Source organism: Rousettus aegyptiacus, unplaced genomic scaffold (assembly GCF_014176215.1).
Source record: "Rousettus aegyptiacus isolate mRouAeg1 unplaced genomic scaffold, mRouAeg1.p scaffold_m13_p_1, whole genome shotgun sequence".
NCBI lineage: Eukaryota > Metazoa > Chordata > Mammalia > Chiroptera > Pteropodidae > Rousettus > Rousettus aegyptiacus.
In genome coordinates this window covers 98,941,321-98,955,241 of record NW_023416284.1, presented here as the reverse complement: position 1 = coordinate 98,955,241, position 13,921 = coordinate 98,941,321, and the positions used below count along the sequence as shown (strand labels likewise).

Genomic DNA, 13,921 nt, shown 5'->3' with positions numbered 1-13,921 from the left:
TTCATTCCCCTTTCCCCGTTTTTCTCCCTCCCACCCTGGATTTTATTTACTCCCACACTCCCCCACACCCAGCTGAAGTGAAGACTCAAAGCCCAGGAGAAACAGTGTCTTTGAAAAAATGCACACAACTGCTCTAGCCTATGTCTCTCCCCAGGTTCTTGAGCAGGTATTTCTAAAGTTAGGGCGTGCAAAGAATGGGGATGAGGCCCACCTGTAACTGACTGCTCCATTTCCCAACTGCTGTCAGGTGTCGCTGCAGCGAGAGGGATTTAGGTGAGACCAGGGATGGTCGGGTCACTTGTAATGAGTCACAGACCTGTGGGGAATTGGGCAGCACCACATGCCTCCCAAGGGCCAGCAAGTGAAGCATGAGGGTGTGGTGCAGTCACTTCTAAATAAATATGGTTTTCCCCTTGATAGACGATGACTTTCTATAGTACCACCCCACCTTCTTTCACTTGTTGGCCAATATCCACCTAGAACAGATCCTCGCAGAGTGTCTGAATGTGTCCACATGTGCGCACACACTGTGCCTGGTCATTTCGTCGTGATTCAGATCTCTACTGCCATCCAAACGTTCCATCCCTGTCTCCTTGGTACCAATGTAACTTCTTGAAGGAGTTTACTTTTTTTACTATTACTGGGGCCCTGGGCGATGCCCCTTAAAAATGGATATGATGATCCCTTATTGTTTCAAATTTGGTATAACGTAAATTCTAAGAGATACCCCAATTACACCTAAGAAAGCTCCTCCTCACATTAAACAGCCCCCACGTGACACACATACATCCCACGGAATGCACCTCCCACACACCTTCTTCTTCATATGCAACCCCCAACTCCCCTTTCATGTTCAAAGTCAAAGGTCACCTCTGTGAGGCGCTCTGTGAGTCAGATTTGCTCATAGTTTCCTGTGTGCCTACAGGACTCCATTCACGGTGTCTCTATTTTATACATACACACACACACATATATAATATATAATATGTAATAAGTAATATGTAATACATAATATATAATATATAATTAATGTATAATATGTAATAATATATAATATATGATATATGATATATATATATATAAAATGATGCTTAGTCTGTGAGTTCCTTGAGGATGATAACAGTCCTCTCCTTTGCATGTCTAACATCTAGCGCTAGTACAGAGGGGGTGCTCAATAAATGCTTGTCAAATGGGAGGGAAAAAATCATTGCAAACCACACAAGTAGGCTCGGGCGGTCCTGGGGGTCCTTGCAGCACCAGGATGGAGGCTGCTGCCACAGGATCTGTAGGATTCCATCAGAGTCCTCGGAAAACCCAGCTCTGCCTCACAGCTTCCACGTCTAGAAGAGAGTGGGACTGGAGAAGCTCAGTGGGGGAAGCTGGGGAAGGCGGTGGGAGGTGCCAGAAAGGGTAAGAGAGGAGCCTAAAGGCAGAGGGATGTTGAGGAGTGCCCCCGACTAGAGAGCACTCACTATCAGCTGAGTCACGCAGAGGGTTCAGAGACCATTCCTCACCATCCCCCAGTTCTGGACTCCAACCCCTACCCGTCTGCTGCCACCGTGCACCCCAAGGAGGTGAGCTGAGACTCTGAGTTCAGTAAACTCTATAGTATTAAAACAACGGTGACAACAGTACCACCACGCACCCCCTCCCCAACACAGAAGCATCAGGTCAGCGGGCTCAGCCGGCTGCCTCAGCCTCCCCACCACCAGCCCCCTCGTCTTGCTCCCCGTTCTGGAGCCTGCGCACAATGCTGGTGAGGTCCAAGCTTCGTGTCAGTGTATCCAGGAGCATCTGGTCCTTCTGGACGCCCTCCATGAACTCCTCCAGAGAAAGCTCCCCTGGTAGAGAGAAGGGGAGTCATAGGGAGGAGGGCGTTCACATCCACTTGGTATCATTACGCCAGGGCCCAAAGATGGAGTCTTGCAAGGGGGGACAGAGCCAATGCAGGGAGAGGAGGCTGTGAGTGGGACAGGCAAAGGAGCCAGAGACCAAAGCCTGGTCCAGGGCTCTGTGGCTGGGGCCTTACAGCCTGGTAACCCACCCCCACCGGGGACCACCCCCGCCCCCCGCCAGGCTCCTCACCATCCCCATTGACATCGATCTTGGAGAACACTGTATCGGTGAACTCTTCTGCACTCATGGTGGTGTCGCTGTGGGGGTTAATGGCTCGGATGGCCTGGAGGGAGAAGGAGGAGAAGTGACAAGAGCTATTCTAGGATCTGAAAATTTGATCGCAGTGGTGGGAGTGGAGGCCCTGACAGCTCCTCTGGCTCCCAACAACAGTGGTGAGTAGAGGCCAAGGTGCTGGAGCAGCGGGGTGGACGGCAGAGGCAGAGCTGGGACTTAAGAGCTTACACAGTGTCTTGGTACAGATGAGGGAACTGAGGCCCAGAGAGGAGAAGAAACGGGGCTGAGATCGCGCAGCTGGCGAGGGCCAGAGCTGCCACGGAGACCCTCGATTCCATCCTTCCACCTTCTGAGATCGCAGTTCTGCCCACTGAAGACCCAGCCCCCAGGCTCTCAGCTCCGGGCCTCTGTCCCTGCCCCAGGCCCAGCTCTCTGCACTTGGAGTTACCCGGATAATCGTGAGCAGCTCGTCGCGGTCAATGCATCCATTGCCGTCAACGTCGTAGAGCTTGAAGTACCAGCGCAACTTCTGTTCCACCTTCCCCTTGAGGACCAAGCTGAGCGCTGCCACGTACTCCATGAAGTCGATGGAACCGTCCTGAGAGAGGGAGTGAGGAGCCGCCTTGAGCCCACCCCAGGCCCCGCCCTGCACCCCTCCCCCTTTGTGCCTCTGCTTCCAGCATCTGTCCTGGACACCCCCCATTGCCCACCCTGCCTGCCTCAGAGGCTGTGATCAAATTCGATAAAGGGACCCCCAATCGAATGTGAATGGCTGATACTGTCTCTTCACAGGCATTTGGGTTCCAGCTGTCACTGGCTGCTTCCCTGTTCTCAAACTTGAGCCCTTCTAGTTGCAAGGTGATTGGAGGTGGGAGGAGAGAAACTTAATTCCCAGGGATGGGGGTGTGGTTTGGATGAGTTTTTCCCCGAGCCGGGTTAAGGGCAGTTGGTAAGGAGTGTCTTTCTCTTTCTTTTCTTTATTCTTCGAACTTAACTGAGCACCTGTTACATACGTACAGTGTTGAATCCTGGCTTTACCCTCTCAAAACGGTGGGATCTGGTGCAAATGACTCAGTATGTCTCCAGCCCTTGATTTTTTCATCTATAATAATTATAATAGTATCTACCTCTGTGGGATTGTCATAGGATGAAATAAGTTCATGTACATAAAGCACTCAACACTGCCTAGCATATAGTAAGCACTCAATAAATGTTATTATTATTACAACTATTACTGTTACAAAGAGATCACTATGCCATCATGATGTGTATTTAGCAACAACACATCTGGACAGGACATGATAGAATCACAGAACAGAACAGGTGCACCCAACTCTGCTGAAGAGAGGGCAGGAGGGTGGCTTCCTGAGAGAGGTGATGCCCTCCCTGAGTCTTGGAAGGGTTGGCTATGGGGGAGCGTGGCACAAGACAGTCCAACGGGATATTTACTATCCAGTAAATGTTGACTAGCTGACCCTCTGCCCAGCCCTGCCAGCCCTATCAATGGGGTCAGGAAAGCAGGGAGAAACAGGCCTGCATCTGCCCTTCTCTCCCGCCTGCCCCCCCCACACACACACACACAAGCCAAGTGAGGTTAGGAGAGGGAAGCTTGTGTTTTGCAGAGAGTCTGAGCACTGTAGGGCAAGGAGCACCGGACTCAGAACATGTGAACTTGGAGTCCAATCCCTGTTCCTCCACTTAAAATCACAACTCTGGAACTAGTAAATTACTGAGAGGCAATTTTCGGGTAAGCGTGAAGAATTCTTTAACAGGCAGAGATGCCCATGCTGGAAGGGCCAGCCTCATGCAATAATGAGATCTCTGACATTGAAAATGTGCAAGCAGAAGCTAGAGCGCCGTCATTAGGGGCGTGGCAGAGGTTGGGCAGGACAGCCTCTGAGATCTCCTGGTTCTGTGCTGGCCTTTGGCCTTAGGTGAGGCCTTAACCACTCTGAGCCCCACAGTGAGTGCCATGATCATAGTGAACCTTTGTGTGGTGCTTTCCCATGCCCAAGGGCTCTCACAGATGCCTCAGCTCTTCCAATCCTTGTCCAACCCACCTCCTAGAACTATTGTCAGAGTGGAGCAAGGCCCCTGAGCAACAATGCTCAGAGAAGCAAGGAAACAGCTAAGGAGGTTTCCTCTGGACAGGAACACAGGGTAAGGATGCTTTTCATTTTTTATCCTTCTATATCGTTGGAAATTTTTACAATGTGCTGTATTACTTTTGTAACTTTTTAAAAAAGACTAAAAGGGGACAATGGAAAGGTATAGGCTTTTATGCCAGAAAGACCTCAACCACATCTTAGGAGAGATGTGAATTTGGACAAGTCAAATGGCCTCTTTGAGGTGTAGTTTGCACAGTTGTAAAATGAGAATGACAGTATGTACTTCTCAAGATTATGGTATGGATTAGGTTCAGTAATTCTACTATAATACTAACTTCTTTTTAGTGCTTCCTATGCTGAGGATTTATTCACTTTACTCATTTAATCTCACATCCACCCCCAGGAGGTGGATATTTTTGTCCCCATTTTCAGATGAAAAGCTGACGTCGAGAGAGGTTAGGGCCACACAGTTAACAAATGACAAAGCCTTGCCTAGAAACTGGGTCTCCTAAATCCTACACAAGATTGACATTGATTTGGATGCACCTGTGTGACCACTAGGCACGGCTTTGAAGTAAGCAGAACATATGCTTGTCCCCCACATCACACTCCCAATCACACTGCTGTAGCACCACCCCCCAACCCTGCCCGCCCAGAGTAGCACCCTAGGATACAATTCTCTTCTAGCTCAGAGGCTGGCAGATTTTTTTGTAAAGGGCCAGATAGCAAATCTTTCAGTTTTGACAATATGTGAATAAACAAGTGTGGTGTGTTCTAATAGAACTTTATTTATAAAATTGGCCCATTGGCCATCATTTGCATACCCCTGTTTTAATTCCTCTCTGTCTCAAAACTTCCCAGTCCTGTGTGCCTTCTCTGAGCCAGTCTGCTAAACTGCTCTGTGCTCATGCCAATGGATGGAGGCAGTGGTACCCTAAGTGCGATTTACACCATCCGTGTCTGTGAGGCACTTTGGATGTTACAAAGATACTCTTCACTTAAATAAATAGGTATTTAAATTAATGTGCATCATGAAATATAAAACTAGCTCACCAACTCATGACTTCTCATATATTCATTTAGTCCTATAACAAATATCCATTAAGCACCTACTGTGTTCTAGGCACTGTTTTAGGTGCTAAGGATACAGCAATGGAGAAGATACAACAATCCCTCCCCTCATGGAGCCCACACTCCAGCAGGAGAGACAAACAATAAGCATTGTGGCTAAATGTTATTCAAAATCATGTATTGGAAGATGAGACGTTCTCGGGGGGGGGGGGGAGTACTGGGAAATGCAGGGGTAGGGTTACTCCCAGTTAAATAGGGCCGGTGTCAGTGGGAAGGAGACATTTGAGCAGAGACTTGTAGTGGGGGTAGGTGTGAGCGCAGCAGAATTCTGGAGAAGAGGGTCCCAGGCAGCAGCAAGGACCTAAGGCGGGGCGTGTGTGGCATAATGGAGGAAGTCAGGTCTGGAACGGTACAGGTACTTGCATGGAACGAGAATTGAAGAGATGGCGTATGAATGACTCAGGTTGAGCAAATGCAAAGTTGGTAGGTTGCCCCTCCATGGTGTCATATGTGTGACTTTAGAGGGTTTTTCTAAAGCTATATCTTGACCCAAAGGGTTTCCTTAGCAGGTGAGAAGCTGAGCTATTTTGGTGCATTTGAGTGTAAGGTATTGGGGCTCTTCCCCCTCCTGTTCAGGAATTCTTGCTGCTTCTGAAGGAGTTTGGGCAATCCCTTCTGGTCTCCACACCTCGACCTCCAGTACCCTGCTCCCTTGCTCCCCCTTCAGGAAAACCCTCGGGCACCACAATGCTGCCCTTGAGGCTGGGACTCAAAGCTCATAATCTGCTTTGGCCCCTTAGCCCCAAATATTAGCGAGTTTTAAATAGCCTCTGAGCCCCAGCTCTCCCTAGAAGCCCCGCCTACAGTGGTGTTTGGACCTCTGGTCAGTGAGGGAAGCCAGGAAAGCTCTGAGCAGCTTCTTCCCAGCTTGCGGTGGACACATGGCCGTGTATCCTCACATCCTCGCCTTTCGAGTGAGCGCCAGCTGCGGGGTACCAGCCAGGGTGGGGAGATGGGTTTGTGGACCTGGGTTCTTCCACCACTACACCTTGACTAAATTGTTCCAAATAAATGGAAGATTTGCTATTGAAAACCACCAAACATCTTAACTTGTGCTACCAACATCCATGGCAGATACAGGTGAAAAAGCTGAAGCTGAGGGGGAAGGAAAGGGCTCAAGGTCATCCAGCTGACAAAAACTAAGAGCCCGAACTCGTGGTGACTAAGTCCTTTCAGTGCCCCCTCTAGCCTCTCCGGAAGTGCTCTCCCACTGCGTGCAGGTGATTACTAGGGGATACATGCAGTTCGACCCCTGCGCAGGCCTTCCACCCACTTGGGCAAAGGTGAACTGAGGCTTCTGGGTATTCTGGAGTCAGAGCAGCCTGGACTCCCCGCGACCAGGCAACGCCGCCTGTCCGCAGGTCTAGTAGGCACAGAGCTCTGTGGATGACCCAAGCAACATGGGCCTGCCCATGCCAGACCAGCCAGGGCTGGAGCCTCCTTACCCTGCTATCTATGCTCTACCCTTCCTTCTACATCCTTGTGAGCATCTACGGGCCTGTGCAAAAGCACAGCATGCAGTGTCAAGCACTTAGAAGATGCTAAATGATCGTCCTGTAAGTGTTCACGCTTGTTCTGGAGTAAACCAATATGTATGTGCAGGAGAGGCAGAAGGAGCCATTTGATCCAGCCTGTGAGCACACTAACTGTGGCCCTCTCTTTCTTCCTCTCAAGCGTGAGAGCAGGGACGGTGCCTGAGTCATTCTGAACGACCCGTGCCTGACTTACAGTAGGTGCTCAATGAGTGTGAGATCAGTTGATTTCCTGATGTTGACATTCAACCTCCCAGATAAACAAGAGCTCTGTAAATGAAGCCACTCCTCCAGCAGACACTAATGTTATCATGCCTGCTCCTCCTCACCCTCCAGCTGGCCTGGTGTCCCCCCAGGTATCCCCTCCAGCGCTCCCCACTCAGACCCCTGCTCACTTTGTTGAAGTCAAAAGTCTCAAACATCTGCTCCACATACTGGCTGGTCGACGGGCTCAGGTTCTTGAGACCGAAGAACTGGCGGAACTCGTAGAGGGTGAGCTGGCCGGAGGGGCACTCTGTCATGAACTTCTTGTACCACTGGTGGCACTCGGTGCTGCTCAGCTCCTCCACCGACTTACCCTCCATCACGTTACCCATTGTCCAGGCCACAGGAGGCCGATGCTCAAGATGGACGAGTCCTGTGTTCCGCTGTTCCCTGCACAAGGGCGGCTTGGCTTTCTTGAACGTGGTCCTACTCACTCACGGGCCTGAGCTGAGCAAGGAAGTCTGATGACTTAGTTCAGGGAAATGTCCGAGAGGCGGTAGGAAGGGAGAAGGCAGTGGGGGCTGTGAATGCAAGTCCCCACTAAATCCTCGCAGCCAATGGGGACTGCTCCTGGGGGAAAGGAGCGAAAATAGAACAAAGCTTAGAGGAGCAGAGGCCTGCGATTACAGCCTTGAGCTGATAGGCGAGAGGATTTTCTTACCCAGTTTGCAGCCTTCTTATCCCTTCTTACCAGGACAGAGTGGGTGGCTGGCCAGCAGCTGTTCTGATCCTTTGACCTCCACTCCCTTCTCCTCCTGTTTTGAGTGGATTCTCCACGTTTTGGGTTCCTCCCTCAGACATGGAATGGAGGTACATATGAGAAAGAGCTGGCTCGTCTTTCAGAGCTGGGCCGACAAGGGGCTCTCGACAGGGCTGCTGTGCACAGTTATCCAGTATGTACAGTGCACTTGGCCGTCACAACTGAAGGGTTCCAATCACACCACGGATGGCTAACACGTGAGAGCACCTTGGTGATGCAGCGTGTGTGGGCTTCCAAGAAGAGACCTAGCAGCCAGAAGGAACCCCCACCGACATAAGTCTGCACAAGTACACATAGCCATGCACACGCATACTCACTGGTGCTGTTCTGACCACACTCTCATATTCTCGGAAGTGGCATCTTTCCCATCCTGGGAGGCTTGAATTCAGCTCTGCATCTGATTTTGAACCTGACATCATCGCCCCCCAGGGGCATGGGAATAGGGGACATTGAGCGCACGCTTAGTGGCCTGGGGTGCATGTGAGAGGAATGGCGCAAGACATACATGGGTGAGCTGCTACCTGCTGGTCCCAGAAAGCTCCCAGGTGAAGCCAAGGGGCCCATCTATGCAGCAACAGCTGTCTCTTCTCTGGCCCCTAGTGGGATGTTCCCTGGCCACAGACTTTAAGGTTGGTTCATTTATGGAGCCAATACCCAGGTGCACTTAAGCTCGATGCTACTGGGAAAGCCCAGAGCCAGCGCTGGCTCTCTCTGCCCCTTCCCCCGATTTCCTCCTTCCTTTACCTGTGGACCATGCTCTGTCCCCAACCTCGACCAGAGGGAACCGTCACCCACATTTCTGCTTTCCCAGCAGGCACTTGGATATGTGCACTGCGTGTGCACTGAAATGTGAGCACAAAAGTGTCTTTTATACTTAAAGGGGTGCCTTAAGTGGGGGAGGTTACTGCAGCTAATCTACCTCTCCCGACAGAAACAAAGACTGCAATTTCAAATACTGGACAAAATTTCATGAGTCTTTTTAGCAGCGCCAGGCTTGTCGAGCTTTTCTCAGGAATCCCCACTGCTTGCCCACGGACTGCAAGGCTGTGAGGAGAGGATTCCTTATTCCAGGCTGCAAAGCACTTTTACTTCTGAGTGGAGACTAAGGGAGATTTTTATATATACATGTATGTATGTAAACGTATTTTTATTTAAATAAATTGCATAATATGTATATAATGATATATAAATATATTTACATATAATTTATATAAATCTGTTATATAATCTATATTATATATAATATAATTAGATATCAGAGTACATACATATATATATCAGAATTGGCCAGGTTATGCTATAGTAGGAATCCACTCTAAAATCTCAGTGGCTAAAAGCGCTACGAGTTTATTTCTTGCTCACGCTCCTGTCTGCGTGTCCTTGAGCAAGTGCCTTAACCTCTCAGAGCCTCAGTTTCTTCATCCTGAAAATAAAGATTATTGTGTCCACCTCGTAAGGCTCTTAAGATGATTAAGTGAATTAAAATTAATATATGAAAAACATTTAAAACAGGGTCTGGCACAGAGTAAGCGCTGCGTCTTAGCTAACATTTTGTTATTTCTCCTGTTACAGTGTCTGTCATACTGTTGACTTTGGAATCTAGGTGCAGTTATACTGCATCTTGGGCAGAGCAGTGTCCCTAGATGACAGCTGAATGTGCCTTTCGTCCCTTTAGCTCCATTCATCATGCCCTGGACTGTCTGTGGGGACAAGACATCTACCTGTCTCATACAGGACATCTACCAGTGGTGGTCAGGCCATAGAGAAGGGAGAGACCTTCATACCTTCCTAGATTCAACCCCATTCCAAAATCCCTGCCTCCTTGCCTGCCTTACTGAAAAGAAGCCAGAAAAGCAAGAAAATTATTTTCCTAGCCTCTCTTGCATCTAGAAGTGGCTACATAACATGATTCTGGACAAAGAAATATAAGTGAAGGTCTGCCATGGTTTTCCTGCAAAGTTTTGCTTTCTTGATAATAAGCGATGAGAGATGCAGCTGGTTCTACCTTTTCCCTACTTTTGGCCTTGAATGTAAATATGATGCCTGAAATGTAGCAGTTATAACTATGAGGTGGTACACAGAGGGAAAAGCCAAGAAAATCAGAGATGTCAACCATCATTATTGAACTGCTGAACCCATGGCAATAACAAATGCCTTTTTCAACAGGACTGGTCTGAAAAAAAGAATCCCCTCTTTATTAAAAACAAAAAACAGAAATTAGAACTCTCAGAGAGAGTTTGAGTTAGAGGCATCACTAAGACAGTGGTACTTATACAATTTTGTGCAAAGAATGGCAGGCTATTGATCCTACATCCTAGGAGAGTTCCCTGAGAAATGGACAGAGGGGGTGGACCAGTGGCCTGAAGGTCAGTTCAGAGAGATGGCCCAGCTCTGTTAAGGAAGGACAGACAGTCGCGGCCTTCCAGCCATCAGAAACGGCCCAGTCTCTGCATCCACAGCCTATGCCCACTCCCTGGGCAAAGAAAGGAGTCCAGACTGGTGGGATCTGTGTCCCTAGACACTGCTCTGCCCTAGCAGCCCTTCCTCAGGTGGACACTCCCTTTCAACAGCTCAGGTTACATATGAACCACCAGAAGCGGGACCCTGGACACCAAGGCAGGGATCTCCCTCCTTGGCCAAGATGCTTCAGATGGGATGATCCAAAGAGCTCCAAGAACCAGAGGGGACTGAGAGGGCTGCTTCTCTGTCCCTGCCTTATATGGCATCTGCCAGGAGTGTAAATAGGCTGGGGGGAGATGTGTTCTGGGCCAGGTCCGCCTTCTTGGATCTGGTCTTCACCCCAGGAGCAGTTTTCTCCTTTTCATCATAAAAACAATTGCATGGTCTCTCGTTTCCAGTTCTACAACCTTTGTTGCCCATTATCTTGAGCAAGTTAATCCAAAGGGCCTAGAGCTCAGAACATTCCTTAGACGACCAGAAAGACTGAAAAGAGGTAACATCTCAGTCACTTGCTGTGTACCTGTGATCAGAATAAAATAACTAAAATGTTAACAAGGCTCATTTCTGGGTCATGGACTCTCCAGTGATTCTTTTAATCTTTGCTTTTTAAAAATTACTTGTTATTTTTTAAAATAGTCCATAATGAACGTATGTTGCTCACATAGTCAGAAGATAGTTATTTTTTAAAAAAGGAAATCGAACAGGCCTGTTTTATCCCTCTACCTAAAGAGATCAATTTAGAGTGCATTGAGGGAGTGGGCTGGGATCTGCCAGCTTTGATCAAATTCTCCAGGGTCTGTTTCAGGGAGGAGGGTAAGGAGGGCTCTTCTAGTGAATTTGCCTGGGGCCCAGGCTAGAGTCCCTTGTCCTTACAGTCTTCTCAGGCTCGGGGTTTGGGAATTAAGGGGTCAGGCAGGATGTAACAGCTCATCTTTCTATATCTCCTTATTTAGATCCTCCTCACTTGTCATGTGTGAGTACAAATGCCACCTCCTCTGTGAAGCCTTCTGAATCTCTGCAGAATTCACCTTTCCTACCTCAGCACACGGGCATTTTGCATTATATTAGTTGTCTATGCTGCATTACAAATTATTACGAAGTCAGCAGCTTAAAACTCTGCACATTTATTATCTCAGTTTCTGTAGACCAGGAGTTTGGATATGATTTAACTGGGTCCTCTGCCCAGGGTCTCTCAAGGCTACAATCCAAGTGTCCCCTGGGCTGTGTTTTCATCCGGAGTCTGGACTGGGGAAGAATTCACTTCCACCTCGTTCAGGTTGTTGGAAGAATTCATTTCCTGCCACCTCTATGACTGAGGGTTTTGGCTTTTTGCTAAGTATTGTCTGGAGACCACTTTTGGATCCTAGAGGCTGTCCAAAGTTTCCAGAAGCTGTCCATAGTTCCTTGTTACATGAGTTCCTCAATATGGCTGCTTATTTCATCGAGCCAGAGAGGAGAATCTCTTTACAATCTGCTAAAATGGAGTCATATAATGTGACCTAATTAAAAGGGTGACATCCAATCACCTTTGCAGTATTCTATGGGACTATAGGAGGTTGAAATTGGGGGAGAGGGGTCATTCTAGGATCAACGTTTACATTTTACAATAATGTAGACATAACATTCATTTCTTTCTGGAATTATAAGTGGCTGCCCTCAGGAATCCAGCAAGCTTCCAGAGGGTAGAGCCCATTGTCTTATTCATCTTTTGTATCCTCCCAGCACCTGGAGCCATGGATTCCACTTGGCAGTGTGTTGCTTATTCTGTTTGCCCTCAGCCCACTCATTTTCTACCTTTCTCTGTCTGCTCTGAGCCCCTGGAGGCTGACCCCTATGGACTGAGTTACCAGGCTCCCTGCCCTCTGGCTTCAGGCTGGCTTCATCCATCAAGAAGCACTGGAAGGAGATTGGAGGGTGAGGAGAGAGAAAGACTGGTCGATTTTTTCTACCGTCAGCCATACTTCCTGCCAGAGCTCCCTCTGGGCTCCTAAAACAAAGCCCCCTCTCCTTACCCTTCAAGCTTAGGGGTAGGAAGGGTTTCCCTCTATTGCCACTGTCTGTACACATCACTAGTCCCTTAATCATCCCACTTCTCTGTAAATAGTCCCCTCATTAAACCCTCCTCAATTACCTTTTTGAGAGAACATTTGACTGACAGAGGCTTGAGCTCATAAAATATTGAGCAAATGAATGTATGCATGCATGATTAATGAAAGGATTAAAGAAAGCTAAAGTAGGAGATGGAACTATTATTAAATACCAACTGTGTTCAAGGCACCATGCTAAGCTTGTTGAATAGGCTCACGACAGTTCTGTGGGGGTGGGTATTATTTCCTCCTGAGACAAAAGGGGCAGACGAATCACATTCTGAGGTTGACAAAATTTTAAGTGGTGATACCAAAGTCTTTCCACCTCATCACCATGCTTTTAGCCCATCTTTAAATCTGTGAGGAAGGCCTGGACAGAGCTGGAGGGCCCCTACAGCTCCTCACTTCAATGCCTTCCCCTGTGGCCCTTCTGCCTGCACAATCCCATTAACAGCTGGCTACATCTGTATTCGAGAAGGCCCTTATCCCATGTCTCCAGGTCAGGGTGGGAATGGAACCCCATAGCTTCCCAATCCTAGAGTCCGGTGTCTTCCTCTTCAGTGATCCTTCTCAGTCCTCTCTCCATTCTCCCCACAAAGACAAAGATGCTAAGTCAGGGAGGACTGGGACCCGCATAGCGCCTCCAGGAGGTGGTGAGTGCACTGGAGGGGGACAGAGGGACAGAGCAGATGGTTCATGTGGTGGCCGTAGAAAGCTGTGTGTTCCCAGACTATTTTGTCTGCAGGAATCCCTCCTGGGACAGATGCCAAACTGGAGTGAGAGGATCCACCCGGCAGAATGGCACCAAGGAAAGAGACATGTGGAGCAGATGCACAGTGGTGAAAGCTGGGAAGAGGGGCAGCAATCCCAGACCTGAGAGATCCCTCTCCAAGGCTCCGCCCACTCGCCACCCCCACAGAAACACAACAGAGCCTTGAGCACCAGTTCTTCTTCCTCCCAGAACCATCCCACCTGGGCCGAAGTGGGATCGAGATGGGCCCGACGTGAACGTGGGACCGACGTGGATCCTTCCCATGCTGGCTCTTTAAAAGGTTCCTGGAAGCTTCCACAGAGGTTGCTCTACCAACATGAACCTCAGGGGGAAGCCATTCTCCAGGGGACAGGAGGAGGCATCAGTTGGGGGAGTGAAGATGCTGTTCCCACCCCGACCCCTACCAAGGCTGTCAGGTCAGGGTGGGCAGAGATGGTTCTGGTTCATCTTTGCAGAGGACATTAGGTGTTCAGCAAGTGTCTGTTGGATGATCGATTGCATGGAGGATGAAGACGTTTGGTTATAATAGATGGAAAACTTGTATTTATCTCTGTTCCTTTTTAAAATCCCAGTACAATGGCAATAAATGCATTTTTGAAAGCTACACATCCACAGAGGCAAAGAGAAGGAGGACAATAGATGAGAAGTTCTAATAAAATTAGAGAAAACAGAAAGCA

The 13,921-nt window shown here is 48.7% G+C and overlaps 1 protein-coding gene across 1 annotated transcript in view; it reads right to left on the bottom strand.

Annotated features, from left to right (window-relative positions):
* Positions 1-1,679: 1,679 nt before the first annotated feature.
* Positions 1,680-13,921, bottom strand: part of GUCA1A (guanylate cyclase activator 1A) — a 13,856-nt gene continuing 1,614 nt past the window's right edge. The window contains exons 2-6 of the mRNA XM_016128513.2: positions 7,857-8,170; positions 7,297-7,735; positions 2,579-2,728; positions 2,086-2,179; positions 1,680-1,841 (exon numbers count right to left, since the gene is read on the bottom strand). Coding sequence (XP_015983999.2) covers positions 1,681-1,841; positions 2,086-2,179; positions 2,579-2,728; positions 7,297-7,497 — 606 coding nt within the window. The 5' untranslated portion in view covers positions 7,498-7,735; positions 7,857-8,170 and the 3' untranslated portion in view covers position 1,680. The remainder of the gene's footprint in view (positions 1,842-2,085; positions 2,180-2,578; positions 2,729-7,296; positions 7,736-7,856; positions 8,171-13,921) is intronic.